Below are 16,458 nucleotides of genomic sequence, written 5' to 3'. Positions count from 1 at the left end.
CTTAAAAGTTCAGTGATTTTTATATTTCAGACGCTCTTTAGTATTTGATATATTCACAGCATGTTCAGAGTCTCTCTCACTGGTCCACTGGCTCTAATATTTATTAGAATAATTTTATTTACCTTATGTTTGTGTCATATTGGAAATGTTAGGAGAAAAAATTGAATTTTGAATGTGAAAGGTCCTTTCTTCTTTTATCAAAAGGAAAAAATGCATTCTCTGACATTAATAAAAGTCATGCTGACGTTCTCTCTTATAAGAAACTCACTAAAATGACAAAGAGCATGCAAAATGTAATTAGGTGTTTGGTTGAACTGAGTTGGTTGGTTTGTTCTTCTATCTGATAAATTCCACTATGCAAAAATAAAATTATAATTAGTAAGAAAGTGCAAACGTGGCAGATATATTGATATGCTGGGTAATATGAAAGCAATTGTCATTATTTTATATGTTTACATTAGAAAAAATAAATTTGACTTTTTCTGCAAATATTGCTGAATTTCCTTCTTAAAAAAAATCACTCTACTAAGTGGATTTATTTATTCAATTCTCAGTGAAGCACTGGCTGAATCAAGGTTTTGAAAAATAAACAAGTATTCTCTATCTCTAAGTATATTAACTAATCTATAAAGGTTTGACATTCATTAATGCTTGCTGAGGGAAAAAATGAGTTCTGGAGATTGTGTTTTGCACAGTACTGCATAACTTACTTTCACAAGCCCTTCTTTAGCTTTGATTTCTAAATCTCTCCCCAGTGAAATCATACCTCCAAGATGTTTCATTAAAATGACAAGATAAGCTGCCTTGCATGCCTGTGCTGGAGTGGGGGCAAGGGACAGAGTTCTGGGAGATCTTGTAAAACCATTCCTAGTTTTAGGGAAAGAACTGCAGAGTATTGACCTTAGTAAAAGTTGGCCCAAAATCCCCCTGGTGAAGATAATAGCCAAAGGGCAGGCCCATTATGTGCCAGGCCTTGGCTTGTCTTGGTCTTGTTCTCATGGCTGTTTTAATGGCTCGTGCAGAGTTAGGACAGGAGGTTGGAGTTGGGAAATGTAAAAACTATTAGAAAGACTGTGTTTTTTAAGTGCTGCATTTTAGAAAATACTTTAAAATGTGTATTTTCCTTATCACAGACTTCTGCATTCCACTTTTCCTTGCCTACCCCTCTTCTATTTGAAAGTGTTTTCTCAGAGGGTTGGTAGTAGTTCAAATGGTTTAATTACATCTCTAAATCTTAGTTCAAACCATGTAAACGTGTTGCTGTTTGACCATTTATGACCTGCAGAAATAGCAATCTCATATGGTTCAATCTAATTTAAAAAAAAAGAAAAACAAAAAACATAATTCCCAAACAGAAAAGTAATATCCTGCTACTACTATCCCTTAATCATTTTTTGTTGTGGCTGAAACTCAAAATCTACCTTAGTTGATCATTTGCAGGCTGTTTGACATTTAAGAGGATTCCATTGCAGATTTTTGGTATTTAAAGCAAACTTTAAAATAGGAAAACTTTCTCCTTGTTCATGCAGGCCCATCCTGGGAAATGGCCCTTAATGAAGTTACCAGATCAGTAGCCTGGTCTCCTGGGGATACAGTCTCCTGTTTGTATAGTATCTCTTTAGAGAAAATGCAGTGGAGTTAGTTAATTTATCAATGTCTTTCTTTTTGTTGCAAATGAATTTACCCTGGTCATTCTAATTATATTGAGAGATACTGTATTTTCTTGGATAAAGCTGGATGTTGACAAGATTTCATCAGCCACCAGTTTCTAAATCATCTCTTTAAAGTGGATTATTAATCCATCCAGCACATGTTGATCCTCCATGTTTGATTTTGAGGTGGAAGGGACCTCTTTCTCCCTTACTCCCCACTTCAGGATGCACCCTTAAGTAGTTTCCTGTAGATTGACTGGATATAAAGAAGATTTTAGCAATGAATAAATTCTCTAAACATACTTTCCTTCTTTGTTGAAGATAGTGCTCATGCAAATGCTTAGTTACTAAAACAAATATATTGACATTTTGAAAGCCTCAAAGGTTAGATAATTGCTATGAAAATCATGTTATATTTTTCTTCTTCCTTCTTCTGAAATAGAAAACCATAGCCCTGTTGATATCCAGAATTCCATATGTCATGAGAGCATAAGTAGTGTATTCCTTTTAAAGGATGGGGATAAATTTTCCCTATACTAAAAATCACTAGCTGCCATAGAAGTGCTGAGTGAAAAATGGTTCTTATCATTTCTCTGTGAACTGCAATTTCCCCCTGTTGATATAGGCTATAAATAGGAAATAAACACTCTTGAATGAAATCAGATAGTATGCAAAGATTTCACTGATGAGTTTAGATGAGCAAATCATAAAAACAACAAAATATTGTCTGGTCCTAAATCTTTGCCAAGGAGCCTTTGGTAACCTCCTCACTCTCTACCATTTTGGAAAACACCATTTTTTAACCCCATTTTTGAAGAGTAATAGATTTTTGTTTTTTGGAAAATTTTCCTTATCTAAAAGAGAAAAGATAATTAATACTAAAAATTATTACTATTCAGTGAATAAGCCAAATAAACTCTTTAATATCTTGTATTTAGTAAAATCAGCAGTTACTCCCTTTATGATGTATTTAGCTGAGGTAATTTATCAGCATATGGACCATACTAAAATAAATTGCTTCTCTAAACAGTAGAGCCTTGGCTCCTGCAAATAGTTGATCCATGCCTGAAGTAGAATGTAAAAATTGGCTATTCTATTAATTATTGCTCTAGGAGCCAAAAATCCATAGTATTTTTCTCTGCGTTCTTAAGATGCACGATGTATAAAGTAAGTAGAGATTTTCAAACAGTATTTCGGTTTTCCTTGGTATGACCACCAAGGCTTTTTATTAGACAAAAATTCTCTTTAATTTTCAAATTAGCCCACAGAGAGGAAAAATGCATAATTTACCTATTTGCAGCAACCTTGGGTGGATGACTTACTGTTCTCTGTTTTACATGATGCTGTCCAGTGAGTAAGTGCCCAATGGCTATGTGATGATAGCTTGAAAGAGTTGATTAAAAACTACATAAAGAATGTGCTGAGGGAATGATTGAAGCAAAGTTGATTAACTTAATCTAAGTTCTCCCTGCTTTCCTCTCTGGAGCCTACTGTTCTAAGAGACATGGTTGAAATAAATTTGAAATTGTAAATCTTTCCCAGTTAATCTTAAGCAAGAAATTAAGTGCCTATTTGCAAATCTGTCTCTGACCACAGGTCTAGCTGTTTTAATCAAATATAACAATATTTACAAACAGTATTGACAAAACATTTAACTGGAGAGTAGCACAGCCTCTTTATAGAATAGTATATGATGTAAACCATAGAAGTTTTTGAATTAAGAAAAAATGCAAAGGTCAAGTAGACACATCAACTGAAAGCATTTAGGAAGTTAAGCTCCAAGGAATGACAATCTTTAAATGACAGTATTTTTTTCTGGTTTCACCAGTCTTCAGCAGGTTGTTTATGCATAATTGTCATCCATGACTTTATTTTAGAAGAACTACATAATGTTCAGAAATTGACATAATTATATCTTTGAGGTATCAGTGCCTAATTTTATAATTCTGTACCGTTTTCTTGTAACTGATCAGCTCTCATGTAATTCAATGGCATCCATATTATTTGCTCAGTAATCTGTAATTATAGACTTCCTCTAATGAACCACCCTATGCTTTATTGCCCTGTGCTCTCAGTAGCTCTGTGGGTTTCAATTTCAGAAAATTTAAAGTTGGAATAGCTACTTTTTTCACAGGTGAACATTTTAAAGTAACGAAGAGGTTAATCAGTGCCACTTTGATTATTTAAAACACCATAAGGCAATACCAACTAATATCATATTATCATGTTACTTTTAATATGTCATCTTTTTAAATTTAAAGGTTAGATTCAATTAAATGGTGGTAGCAGTATGTTAAATATACTATGAGTATCTGTCTTAGGGAGCAGTTATTCATTTATTCATTTATTTATTTATTTTGAAATTAATTTTTTTCTACTGGAGACCAACTCCTCTTTTATTTTGTAAAGACTATAATTAATTTCAATCTGAATTTTAATTATTTAATAAAGCAATACTATTAATATATTTTTGTATAAATTTTCTAAATTACCTGAATACATGTTTCCAAAGCACACACTCTAGGTATTTGACCCCTTTAATAGATCTGGTGAGCTAAAGTATATTCATACACTAATCTTTCATAAGCTGTACCCACTTAAACTTGTAATTGTAAAGTATCTTTTACTATATTTTTCAGAATTTACATTAAACTTTTATTTTCTAAATTAAGCATATAAGGGAAGATGGTCAGGTGTGAACACTTAGGGTATATACAAAATGATCAATAGAAGTGGCTGACTGATGTAGCTGGGGAAGCCAAAGAAAAATTTGGAAGTACTTTATGAGATCGTTATAGTTTGGATTGGATCTGATGAGCACTGAATCCTAGTAAAGGGGATAATATGATTAAAGTAGTAGTTTAGTGATGGGAAAGACTAGAAACAGGGAATTCAACAAGCTTATTCATGTAGTAGTAATCTAGGTTATGGAGTGAGTGATGAAATTGGGGAGGAAACTCTGATTCTAAGATATTTTGTCTCTAAAGAAGTGGTACAGCTTAACCACTAAAGTTGGAGATGGAAAAAAGTATCAAAGAACATTCAAAAATTCTAAGCCTGAGGATGAATCAGAATTGAGACAGCATGAGAAATCATTAAGGGTGTGGTTGGGTGAGGGATTTGTGAATGATTAAATCAGTCTTAGACACACCACTTCTTAGATCATGGAAAATCTTGTAAATAACATTATTTAGGAATAACTGATCATTTGGACCTGAAATGGGGATGAGATTTAATCCTGGGGATATGAATTAAGGCATCTCCACAATAGAAGGGAACTAGAAGCCTTGAAACTGAGATAACTTCCCAGAGTCTAAGAAAGCAAAGACCACAGTGACACTTTGGTCTGCTTTCTAAATAATTATCTTGTAGCAACTTGTTTCAATTCCATCAGGAGACAGCAGCAGCGGGTTTGCTAGGAGGACAAATACATTCTAGTTGATTGGGAAAGATTCCAGCCATGCTTAAAGTCAGACTGGCTCTCCCCTGGAGCAGATTCTGAACACTCATTAAGAAATCATTGAGAAATTTGAGTCAAAACTTAAAGATAAATCCTTCCCTCTCCTATCTTGATACATCAGTGTAAATTATAATGTTGAGGTTTAGCATATCAGAAGTACATACTCTCAGCTCCTTTTCTGAAGCAAGTGACTATAGGCAACCTCTTAAGCATTGTTGATCATGCTTTGTACCATGTGATAGCCCACTACTTTCAAATTGGGCAAGAGATTGATTCTCGACCTAAAGATAGCAATACGAGATGGCATGGAGGGGAAACTTCTCCCAAATGGCTTTGCCATACTAGTTGAATTAATTTATTCAATTTTTGGACAGGGGATGTTGAACTGAAAGACACAAAGATGGCGAATTAGTTGGCAAAAGGCAGATGAGACATAAATAAATAAAAACAAATATTAAGAGTAGGTGCTCATGGGTAGAGTACATGGGTAGGTAACAATGGACATTAAGATACAAAAGTAAATAACATTAATGTGTTACTTGGACAGTTATTGTTACTGTAAGGAAAGAAAGTCATGGTTGTATCTTATATGTTCTTTCAGTTCCTCATGCAGCCTTACTATGCAGCTGCTAAAGCCTATTTCCTATTCCTCTTATTCTCCTTTACACGAAGTCTCCATCTTTGTTTCTTACAAGCCATCTAATATTTGTCAAAAGGGTTAAACAGTCACCAGTTAAATAGCAGACATCCCCTTTTTTTCTTCTTCCTCTATGCCCTACCTAACTAGAGGATCTAATTCCTCCATGGGAGGAGGAGAGTGAGTAGTGGGACAGATTATGCTACTTATTTGTCCCTTCAAGTGACTATGTCCAAAGGACTAACCAGCAGTAGAAAAAAACACTTTGAAGCACATAGAAGATTAATATTGAAACTACAACCAAAAAATTCTGGTATCTTTCCGAGATATCATTATAGATCATGAAAAGGAGATTTGACATTCCATGTCTGGGAGTAGAAGTGAAGAATAGCAAAAAAGGAATTTTATGTTCATACCCTCACTGAAATGAGACTTCTCAGTAAAATTACTTTATTTTTTTTTTCAAATTGCTTTTGCTTTTAAAAAGGCAAAAATCTAGCATATTATTAAGTAAAAAAAGAAGTCTGGTATGTTCCTCAGTTTAAAGCAGGTAGTTGTACTTAGGACATATATCTGTATCAGTGTGCACTCTGTCGGCATTCAAAAATAAGGTGTTCGGAAAACTGCACACATACACAAACAAGAACTTCTTATTGAACTTAAAAAATAAATAGCAGTTAGGTTCCTGTAGGAAAAAAGTTAAGTCTTTATTGCCTTTCCACAGTTCTGTAGGAAGTTGGGGGAAAAGTTGATTCATTATAGAATCTGATAAGCAAAGAAAGAACACTATGATTCAAAGTTGGGTTAGTGGTTTTTGACTTGTCTGCTTTTTCCCTGCATCCCAAGCATCAATAATTAGGAGTACCATCCCTCATTGACAACATTTTTATACTTGGTGGCAAATTGCCATTATTGCTCTGATGTGTGACATTCGTTTCAATTGCCCAACTTTACTCTCATGAGGGCAATTCTTGAAAAGTCACTTCCGTTCCACTCTTGCCTTGTATTTGTACTAAGTACTCTAGGAAGATATAAATACACATTTGACCTCTTGATGGTGCTCTGGAAGTCATAGGCTTGTGTTTGTATTTCTTCTGAAGATGAGCTTATTATGATAGTATTGTATTCTAATATGGTAGTCCAGTTGAAGCCCATAGGTGAGGAGCTAGGCCTTTTGGAAAGAATCTGAATGAACCCAGTATAAGAGGCAGGATCTAAGATAGGAAAACTTGGAAAGTAGGTCTCCTGCTGGCTTTTGGAAAAACTCTTTTCTTTGTGACTGTTCTTTTGGAACTGGACTTCAAGAACTCTTAAATATCAATCTGGATAGCTTCGTTACTCTCTCACTCTTGGCTCTGGCCCCCAAAAGACAAACATCTCCATTGCAGGTAGGTTTATATTAAATGTTATTTATTCCTACATTCGACCTGTGATGAGCCTTCGTTTTAAGATATGACTGGCCCTTGCCAAGGCGCTTCAGCACCTTAGAGGCAGATTGTAAAGCCCAGGAATATCTGTACCTAGCATGGTGTTGATATTGATGGTGTGTACTCTAGAGCAGAAGTTAGCAAACTTTTTCCGTAAAAAATCAACTTGTAAATATTTTAGGCTTCACAGAACATAAAGTCTCTCTCCACTAAATTCTGCCATTGTAGCACAAAAGCCTCCATAAACAGGGCATAATGAATGAACATGGCTGTGCTTCCATAAAACTTGGGGATTGAAATTTGAATTTTGTCAAATTTTTATGTAGCACAAAATCTTCTTTATAGTTTTTAAGACCCTTTTAAATGGGAAAACCACCTTCAGCAGTGGGCTGTACAAAAATAGGTGGTAGGTTGGATTTAACCACAAGGACTGTAAATTTGACATCGACTACTCTATATATCCCCATATTCTAATGCTGTTTCTGTCACTTCCCAGCTCTAACTGGGAGTAAGTTAATTCACCTAAATGTGCCTCAGTTTCTTAACCTGGAAAATGAAAGAAGTTGGTGTGGGGATTCGATATAAATCCCTTCAAATAGTGCCTTACGTATAGTAAGTGCTCAGTAAATGGTACAGATTATTAATATTCCTATCTCCCAAAACACTTTTGCTTTATCTTTTCCAAAAGTAAACTTAGATTTATTTGGTGGGTGGTTTTGAATTGAGTTAGATTTGTTCTTTTTCCAAGTTTGTTTTTACTTGCTTTTCCCTTCACAAGTGTTCCATGCCCTTAGTAAATGATTGATTCTGATAAGACACACAGAGTATTTCAAAGGTCTCTTTGAAATATTAATTATTTAAAATATTGAATGTGAGATATTTTACCAGAGGCATCAACAGTGGTTTTTCTGGTAAGCATTAACATTCAGGTTTATTGGGTGTTTGCTTATTTATAGAATGTATAATTTTCTTTTCCCAATCTTCGAGCATATAGGTAACTGAGGGAAAAATTAGTAAGCATAAGTATTATTTTTTTTAGCTACCGTTTACTATTAAGCTCTCTTACTTTAGGCAGACTGCCAAAAATGTGCCTCTGGCCAAAAACTTCCTACACTGAAATTTTACTATTAGAAATCTATTCATTTGTGTTAACAAGCTTCTCTTTAAGATGTAAATACATCAGGGAAAGTCAACTCACCAGTTCAGTTTGCCTGACAAACTTGGGTAACAACTATCTTGTAGATATTTTATCCTTCATTCATCACTTTGGAGAAGAATATCCACTTACCTTGTGACCCCCAATAAAGTGTTTATTCCATGACAAGATGTACCTACAACATTAACCTTAAGTTAAAATTACTTAGAAAAGTAGTATTCACTTTGAAGTTTATCTGGAATCTGATAATTTACCTCACTATAGGAAACTGTTAATTACCTGTTCTAGCAAGGAGATGAGATAACAAAATGAATGAACTCTCTAACGGAAAATTTCCCCTAAAGTTTTAACTTTAATTGCTCTGAGTTTAATTTTGCTTTTTGTCACATACCACTGTGCAAGGTCTCAACCTGGGAATGGGATGTTTTTCTGTTTTGTTTTACAAATTTTCAGCTACTGCATAATGTAATTACTACACTGCCCCTAGCTCATCCTGTGGTTTCTAGTAATTTTGTCTAAGCTCTTGTGTCCTCTTTTCCCTCTTGAAAGTTTCTTGTTTTCAAGAGGAGCATCTGCCTTCATTATTTCCCTTAGAACTATATACTTTCTATTTATGCCCTCTTTTAATCTCTTTGGAATAATATGTTGATTTTCTTAAACACTTTCTGGCCATAAATAACTTCATAGACTATTATCTTCGTTAACCATCTGTTGGTTTTCCAAGTCACCATTAACTGACTTCCAATTAAGCCACAAACTAACAAAAACCTCCCATCTGATAGACTGTTCTAGATGTCTGTGGAATGGAAGTTATGCAGACTTTTGTTCTGTCTGTTACAGTGTTTTGCCAAATGGTTTGTCTCTCATTTCTGACTCATTTATGGTAATACTATTATTTTTACCCATAGATATTAAGTGCTTTTAGCACAATGTGCTATTTTCACCATATTGCAGTAGCCTTTTATTTAGTCTTTATTACCTCCTGTTGTCCCATGTTAAATTATAAGACAGCTATTTGTCATCCCTGGGCCTTTTTTTTTTTTTTGGATCCCAGAGAAGGGATTTAGTTTTCTTCCTCTTTGATAAGTGAGCATTCTTCTAATTTTGTGTCATGTACAAATCCATACACATCTTACAGCATGTTCTTAATCTGGACCATGATAGATAGTATAAAAAAGATTGAATCTAACACTGATTTTTCTTACACTCCACTTGTCACTGCCTTCTGATGCTGTCAGCTTCCATAACTACTGCTGATTACCTTGCTCACAAAGCCAATTTTACTTCTCCATTTAGTCTTTTACCAATAATGCTGAAGTTGACCATCCTACCTTGCCCAGAGTTATATACAGAATGATATTTGTCGCTGTGAATTCAGTGCTATTCTTTGTCTAATTGATTCCCCTCCCTCTCTGGTTCATTTTCATACTACTATAGGGCTGATCCTAAATGCCACCTTCATTATGCTACTGTCCTGCTGAAGATCTAACAATGGCTTTTTAGAGTTTCTTGAAACACTTTCAGACTTTACTTTGAATGTACAAGCCCATTCAGAACTTTGGCTCTAATTTTACCTCTTTAATTGTAAGCCTTGTATCTTTCAAATCTTCTTCTCTCCCTATGGTTTATCATGCATACCATGCATGTTTTATTTCAGGTATCTATGCTGATTCAAAGTGACCTTGACTGTTTTTACCACCTTAAAAGTAGGTGGTGTGAACAGGCAAAACTAATGAGAGATGATCCAAATCAGGTTGTCTGAGGGGTAGGAACAAGAATGATGGACACGGCATCATGGAAATGTTGAATATCTTGATTATGCATTTGTCAAAAACACTTCAAACTGTACATTTAAGATCTATACATTTCAGTATTTGTAAACTTTTACATATCTGCACAGAGAGAGCATGCACATGAGTGTACACTAGGAGTTAAACCTAGATTTTAACATTTTTGAACCAGTCATGGATTGATTTTTTGGGAGGAGTGAGGTCTATTTCAGTGTCATTAAATAGAATAATACATAAAGTGCTACATAAATTTAATGTTTTCAAAGACTTAACAAATTCATTCCATTAAAGCTTCCCCAATTCCTCAAGTCCACAGAGAATATAGTCTTATTTTTTTAAATTAATATGTTTAGCTCATATAGAAGTGTCCTTCTCACACTAAGAAACCTTTTGCTTTTCAGGGGAATCAACAACACAGACTTGTTGATAGCAACTTTTTTCAACTTGGAGCAGCTCAACTTTTGCAGAAATCTTTAATTATGCAATTGAGAATTCAAGGTGGTTGTAATCATTACTTAGAGTCATAATTATGCCCAGGTTGTTAGGATTTTAGGAAATAGATTTATGGTACAGATTAAGCATCCCTAATCTGAAAATCTAAAAATCTCAAGTGCTCCAAACTCTGAAACAATTTTTAAAAATTTGGGGTTTTTGATTAGGGATGGTCAACTGGTAAAATCAGTGCAAATACTCTCAAACCAGATGAACTATGAAATCTGAAAAACTGCTTCAGAGCATTTCAGATAAAGGATACTCAACCTGTATTGGCTTTAGTGTAGTAATTTTCAAGGTCTAGTGACCTGGAGTGGGATTTTTGGCAAAGGAAAGTACTTAAATCTCTAGATGAATAAGGGTTATTTTAATTAATTATGTTTGCTTAAAAGGAAGTAGAGCACAACATAGTTTCAAAAACTAAAGGGTTCAGAGAATTTACCCTACTTACATGCTAAGAAGTTAGCCTACCACAGTTTCATTGGTTTTGGCAGAAGTTACAAGACTTCTGGGTCAGAGACCTAGAACTATATTGTTACTCAGGGTGCAGCAAGCAGAGTGAGCTTCGTGTGTGTATTGCTTTTTCTTGCCTTCCAAATCCCATAGGATGATGTGGGGTGTGACTAGGTGGATACTACACAGTGGGTTTGCCTCACTGATGAAGAACCCCATGCTAAGAAAACTCTAATCTTTTATATTTGCCCTGGGGGTGAGGAAGGGTATAACCTATGTTCAAAACAGACAGACCTACCCTTTACACTAGATGGAGGCACTAAGCCTTCTCCAAGACTATACTGTATAAAAATGTTCTTGAAAGGATAGTTCAGAACAAAGGCCACCAGTGACTGTTTGTAAAATATACAGAAATGTGAGAAACCCACAGAAAATCATCTCTACATAAGTATGTGCTAGTCATCAGGAAATAGTCTTGCACAAAAGTACAGCAAAGATAATTATCAAGTTCTAATTTTACTCTGTAGCATCTCCAACCTCTTCTGGGGAAATTAAGTCAACACAACATAGGTAAATGTTGACACTTTAAATTGAGATCAGCAGGCATTCAACATCTACTGAATGACAAATACTGTGGGAAACATGAAAAAGAAGGTACATCCTATGCCTTTCATTTTATCTAATAATAAGCAGCTTATACAGAGCCTACAGACTGCACACAGCCCGCCTAGCTCCTTAGTACTAGCTGTGACTAATTTTGGAATGAAAGATTATAAAGTAGCCTCTGAATCATTACTTTTCAGCCATGCCCACGTATTAATAATTTTGGTTTCTGAAAAGCATTACCAAATTTTCCCTTGATATTATTTCCCTCAGTGTAACAGGTATTGTAAGTTGTAAGAAAGTACCTCTTTCCATATGCGTTCAATAAAATTTTAAATTTCTTTTCAATGATAAAAACACTTAAAAATATTTTTTCTTGATTTTAAATTTACAAACTGAAGAAAATAAAAAAATTTTAAAAACTAGTCACATCTAAGTAAAGGTTCATAGTTCTGTTAAACTGGAAATTATAAGTAAACCAATTCAAATCGCAAATGAAATAATCAAAACGATTCAATTCAATCGCAGATCATATTTCACTGCAATTCATTCAAAATGAATCTCAATTTTCAAATGATTATGTTGGCCTCCATTTTGTTTTAGGGAGACTTACTGAAATATAAACCAATCCTATCATTGTATTTATAAAATTTGATTCATTAAGGTTAGACATTTCATGAAAATCACTCAGTTCTTTTAAAATTTATGGAGCAAATGAAAAAGTAATGGACTGTAGCCCACATTTCCTTCCTTGAATATGCTCATATTTCTCTTCTGTAATACATATGTAATGTTTACAGTTGTTTTTTTGTTTTTTGTTTTTTGGTTTTTTTTAGCAGAACCATCTAACATATGCATATTTGGCTGGGGCAGTATAAATCCCAAGGGGGTGAATGTTTGTTTTGGGGAAGATAGAGAAAAATCTTAGTTATTAGAAAGGTTTGGGGTCCTCCAAAGGGTCATAGTACATAAACAGATATACAATACATCTATAACATTAAATTTTTACTGTAAGGTTTATTAGGAAAACAGATATCTAAAAAGACCCAGGGATGGGGAGAGGTTATGATAATGAAAAAAAAAAGGTTGAAAAACTAGCATACTGATGTTTTACTAAATGTTGTCAGGTGGCACCCACTAAGTTGAACAAAGGGATTTATTTTTAAATTTTCTCTCTGTCATATTTGTTATTTCCATCTTTTTAATCTAATCGCAATATAATACCAATAACTTTAAGGAAACAACATCCGTAATGTCCTTATCTTATAAATTTTTTTATGTTTGCATTTAATTCCTGTAAACCATAAATATATACTGCTTTGAATTTTATTTACTTATTTACATATATTCATTTTTCCACATAATCTTTATAATTGCCATTTTTACAAGGCTACACGAAATTCACTTGTGCTGCTCTTCTCTCTTGTTTATACTTGTATATCTCTGAGAACTCCTTCCCTGTCTTTGCAGTTCTGCTTTTCCTTACTGCCTGTTAAAATTTGTGGTTCTAGGCTAGGTAGGGGTGTTAGAGGATCAGGGCACTGTTGATCAGAGGACACCTAATTTCGTTTAGACAAGAGGAATAAATACAAGAGGTCTATTGTGCCTCATGATGTTTACAGTTAATAGTCACATACCATATACTTAAAAATTGCTAAGAAAGTAGATTTTAAGTGTTTTACCACAAAATAATTATATGAGGTAATATATGTTCAATAACTTGATTTAACTATTTTCTGGCATATACCTTTATCAAAAATCATGTTATATACCAGAAATGCATATAGCTTTTACTTGTAACTTAAAAATATTTCAGAAATTTTTTAAAAGTTGAGGTCCACCAGAATTGCATTTTCTGCCTCCTCTCCTTCTGATCCACTATATCAGGGTAATCTCACCTATCTTCAGATGACACGGAAATCTTTAGTTCCACCCCAGATTTCATTCCTGAGTTCTACACCCATATTTTCAGCTTTCTGCTGGTTATTGCTATATAGCCGTTACTTCGTAGGTCGTCATCTTTTGTCAAACTGTTTATCCCTGGTCATTTAGACTCCTTCCCTCCTCCTCAATCTGTCCTCCCCCCAACCAAATCCTATTGACCATATTAATAATTTCAAAATATCTATCTTTTCCATTTTCTCTGCTTTTCCATTATTTCAGGACTTTATGTGTTACTTAGATGATTATTCTATGCTCCTAAAAATTCCTCTGCCTTCTGTTTTACTATCCTTTATAATTCTATCCAACAAGTCTTTCGTAAAGTATAAATCTGATCAGGACACTTCCTATACTTTTAGCTTTGCTGCACAGTAATGTAACCATGAGCCACATGTGGCTATTGAACACCTGAAATACAGCTAATCTGAATTAAGGTATGCCAAAAGACACCTAGATTTCTAAGACTTAGTCTGATAAAAGGAATGCAAAGTGTATCATTAATTTTTGTAGATATTGAGTTGACTGTTTACTTAATATACTGAAATGAATTTTGTATTTCTTTAATTTTTTAATATGCCTGCCAGAATACTAAAATGATGTGGTTTGCATTTGTGGTCTCCACTATATACCAGTTAGTACTAACTTTAGAACAGTGTTCAAATCCTGTATCATAGAATTGTGATCTGGCTACCATATGCCTTGTCCATTTCAACTTCTGCTATCTATTGCACAGAGAGGGTTAATCGTGGGACCATGGGTGTAATTCAGCTGTGGAACACTTGCTTAGCATGCTTGAGGCCCTGGGTTTAATCCGTAGGACTGTAAAAAAGGGAGGGGCAGCTCATTTATTCCCTGACAGATCTGGGTTCATACCTGGGCCCCTTTCCACACCAGCCATGTGATGCCTACATTTAAGTATCTCTAAATTAAAGACATAATAAATGTAAGGTATTTACTGCATAAAATTTAATTCTTCCTGGTGCATTCTAGCCTGCTCACCTTCTTTCAATTCCTCTTTTCTTTCTATTGAAAGGAATAGATAATGGTTCACATGTGTCAGGGACCTTACTGAATATTAAAAGTACACAATCAAGTCACTGGGCCTCTACTTGCCTTTTCCTGTTTGCACCAAATACAGAACCTGAGAACCTCTGTTTCCCTGCATTTTGTATTTCATATCCTTTTCTACAGAGTTTATTTTAAAAGGGTAAATTATTATAACATTGAAGAAGTCTCAAGTCAAATGAAGAGCATAATCAAAAAGATTTTAGCTTCCTCTTGTCCCATAGGAGATTTTTTTTTCTGTGATCTGATACCCCATAGTTAATTCTTTAAACAAAATAGGATTTAAGTTGAACTTTGGAGTAGCATCAGAAACAACGTCCTCTCCTTCACACTTTCCTTCTCCTCTCAGCCATCCTGCCTACAAATGTCCTCTACCCGAGATACACATATTCAGTTACTGCTCAAAGTAGTCCTATAGTTAAACTCCTTTTCATCAGTTAGGCCATTTGGGATGAGAATGCTTAGCTCCCTGTGGGTTTCCTACAGCTTTGTAGAGTTTCCGGTAATTGACACCTTGAGATAAATGCTCTAACAAACCTTAAAAGTGTGTTTGATGACCAGGGCTGTCAAAGATAAGAGTAAGGCAAAGTGTTTTAAATGTCGTTTTTGTTAGGAATTTCCATGAACATCTTTTTGAGTACTCCACTCATGGCTTCTTAACAGTTCTTTCCCAGAGGAAGAGTTTAAGCACAGGACAACATTCTGAAAAGGAAATGAGACTTGACTGATGTCTGTCTCTCAAATGTAGAATGTGGCCTTTCAGATGATGTGGTCACCTTTTCTTTATACAATGTCAGCATTTCAAAATGAGTACAGGATATGGATTAGGTAGGAATTGAATGCAAATGTGTTTTGCAAATAGTGTCTTTTGAGATAATCGCAGATGATGGTTGAATGCTGAAGGTATTAATACAATCAGTATTTAACCTTGTGTAACTCCGCTTCATCAAATCGTGCCCTGCACATTGATTGCATTAAGCCGGGTCAGTGGTTTCTTGCTTAGGAATATCTTATAAGAATCTTAACAGGAAGGCAGCACTAGCTGATCAGCTACTGTTTATTTGCATACTGAGCGTGTCATCAATAATACAAAAGACAAGGTCTTTAAGTTGAAAGAACAGTGGGATTGGCATGAATTTTGCTTAATGGTGCGTAATAAGCAAAGTAGTCTGTGGTGCCAGAAACTGACAGGATCCATTATGTTAAAACAGATATATGTCTTTAATTTAGGGGTATTATGTAAATCTGACAGGAGTTTTTCCCTTTATTTTCCTGTAGTTTAACTTTAATTGCTCCAAGATTAATTCCTATTTCTCCCTTCCTCCAGAGGGTGATGAGACTGGTGTGATGGATAATCTTCTAGAAGCCCTACAATCAGGTGCAGCATTCCGAGACCGCAGAAAGCGGATTCCAAGGAATCCAGGTAATACCTACTCTAGCTCACATGGTCTTATGAAATCTGAATGTTCAGCGCCATGTACCCCACACCCTCCAAAAAAGGAAAAATAATGAAACTTTTCCATAAAGGAAAAAAAAAAAAAACCAGTTGATGTCAGTTCATGTGTGAAATCTCAGCAGGCTTCTACATCTACATGATTGCAAGTTTCAACTCAATAAATGTATCTTCAAATAACTACATTTTGCAAAAAAAAAAAAAAAAATCAAAAATAAGGACTCCCACTGTTTTTAATATAAATATTTTAATTGTTATTTTATGAGCATGTGGTCTGGGTGAAAAGCGGTTTAAAACCATAAGTATAATTAATTCATTAAAAATAATTG

General features: G+C 34.6%; 1 protein-coding gene across 1 annotated transcript in view; it reads left to right on the top strand.

Moving 5' to 3' along the window:
- Positions 1 to 16,458, top strand: part of DIAPH2 (diaphanous related formin 2) — a 796,567-nt gene that overhangs the window by 631,922 nt on the left and 148,187 nt on the right. Inside the window, exon 27 of the mRNA XM_079124055.1 lies at positions 16,004 to 16,099. Within this exon, the coding sequence (XP_078980181.1) occupies positions 16,004 to 16,099 (96 nt within the window). The remainder of the gene's footprint in view (positions 1 to 16,003; positions 16,100 to 16,458) is intronic.

Source organism: Sciurus vulgaris, assembly GCF_902686455.1.
Source record: "Sciurus vulgaris genome assembly, chromosome: X".
Classification (NCBI taxonomy): domain Eukaryota; kingdom Metazoa; phylum Chordata; class Mammalia; order Rodentia; family Sciuridae; genus Sciurus; species Sciurus vulgaris.
Note: the sequence above shows the minus strand (reverse complement) of the source record. Positions and strands in the feature narration are given on the sequence as shown.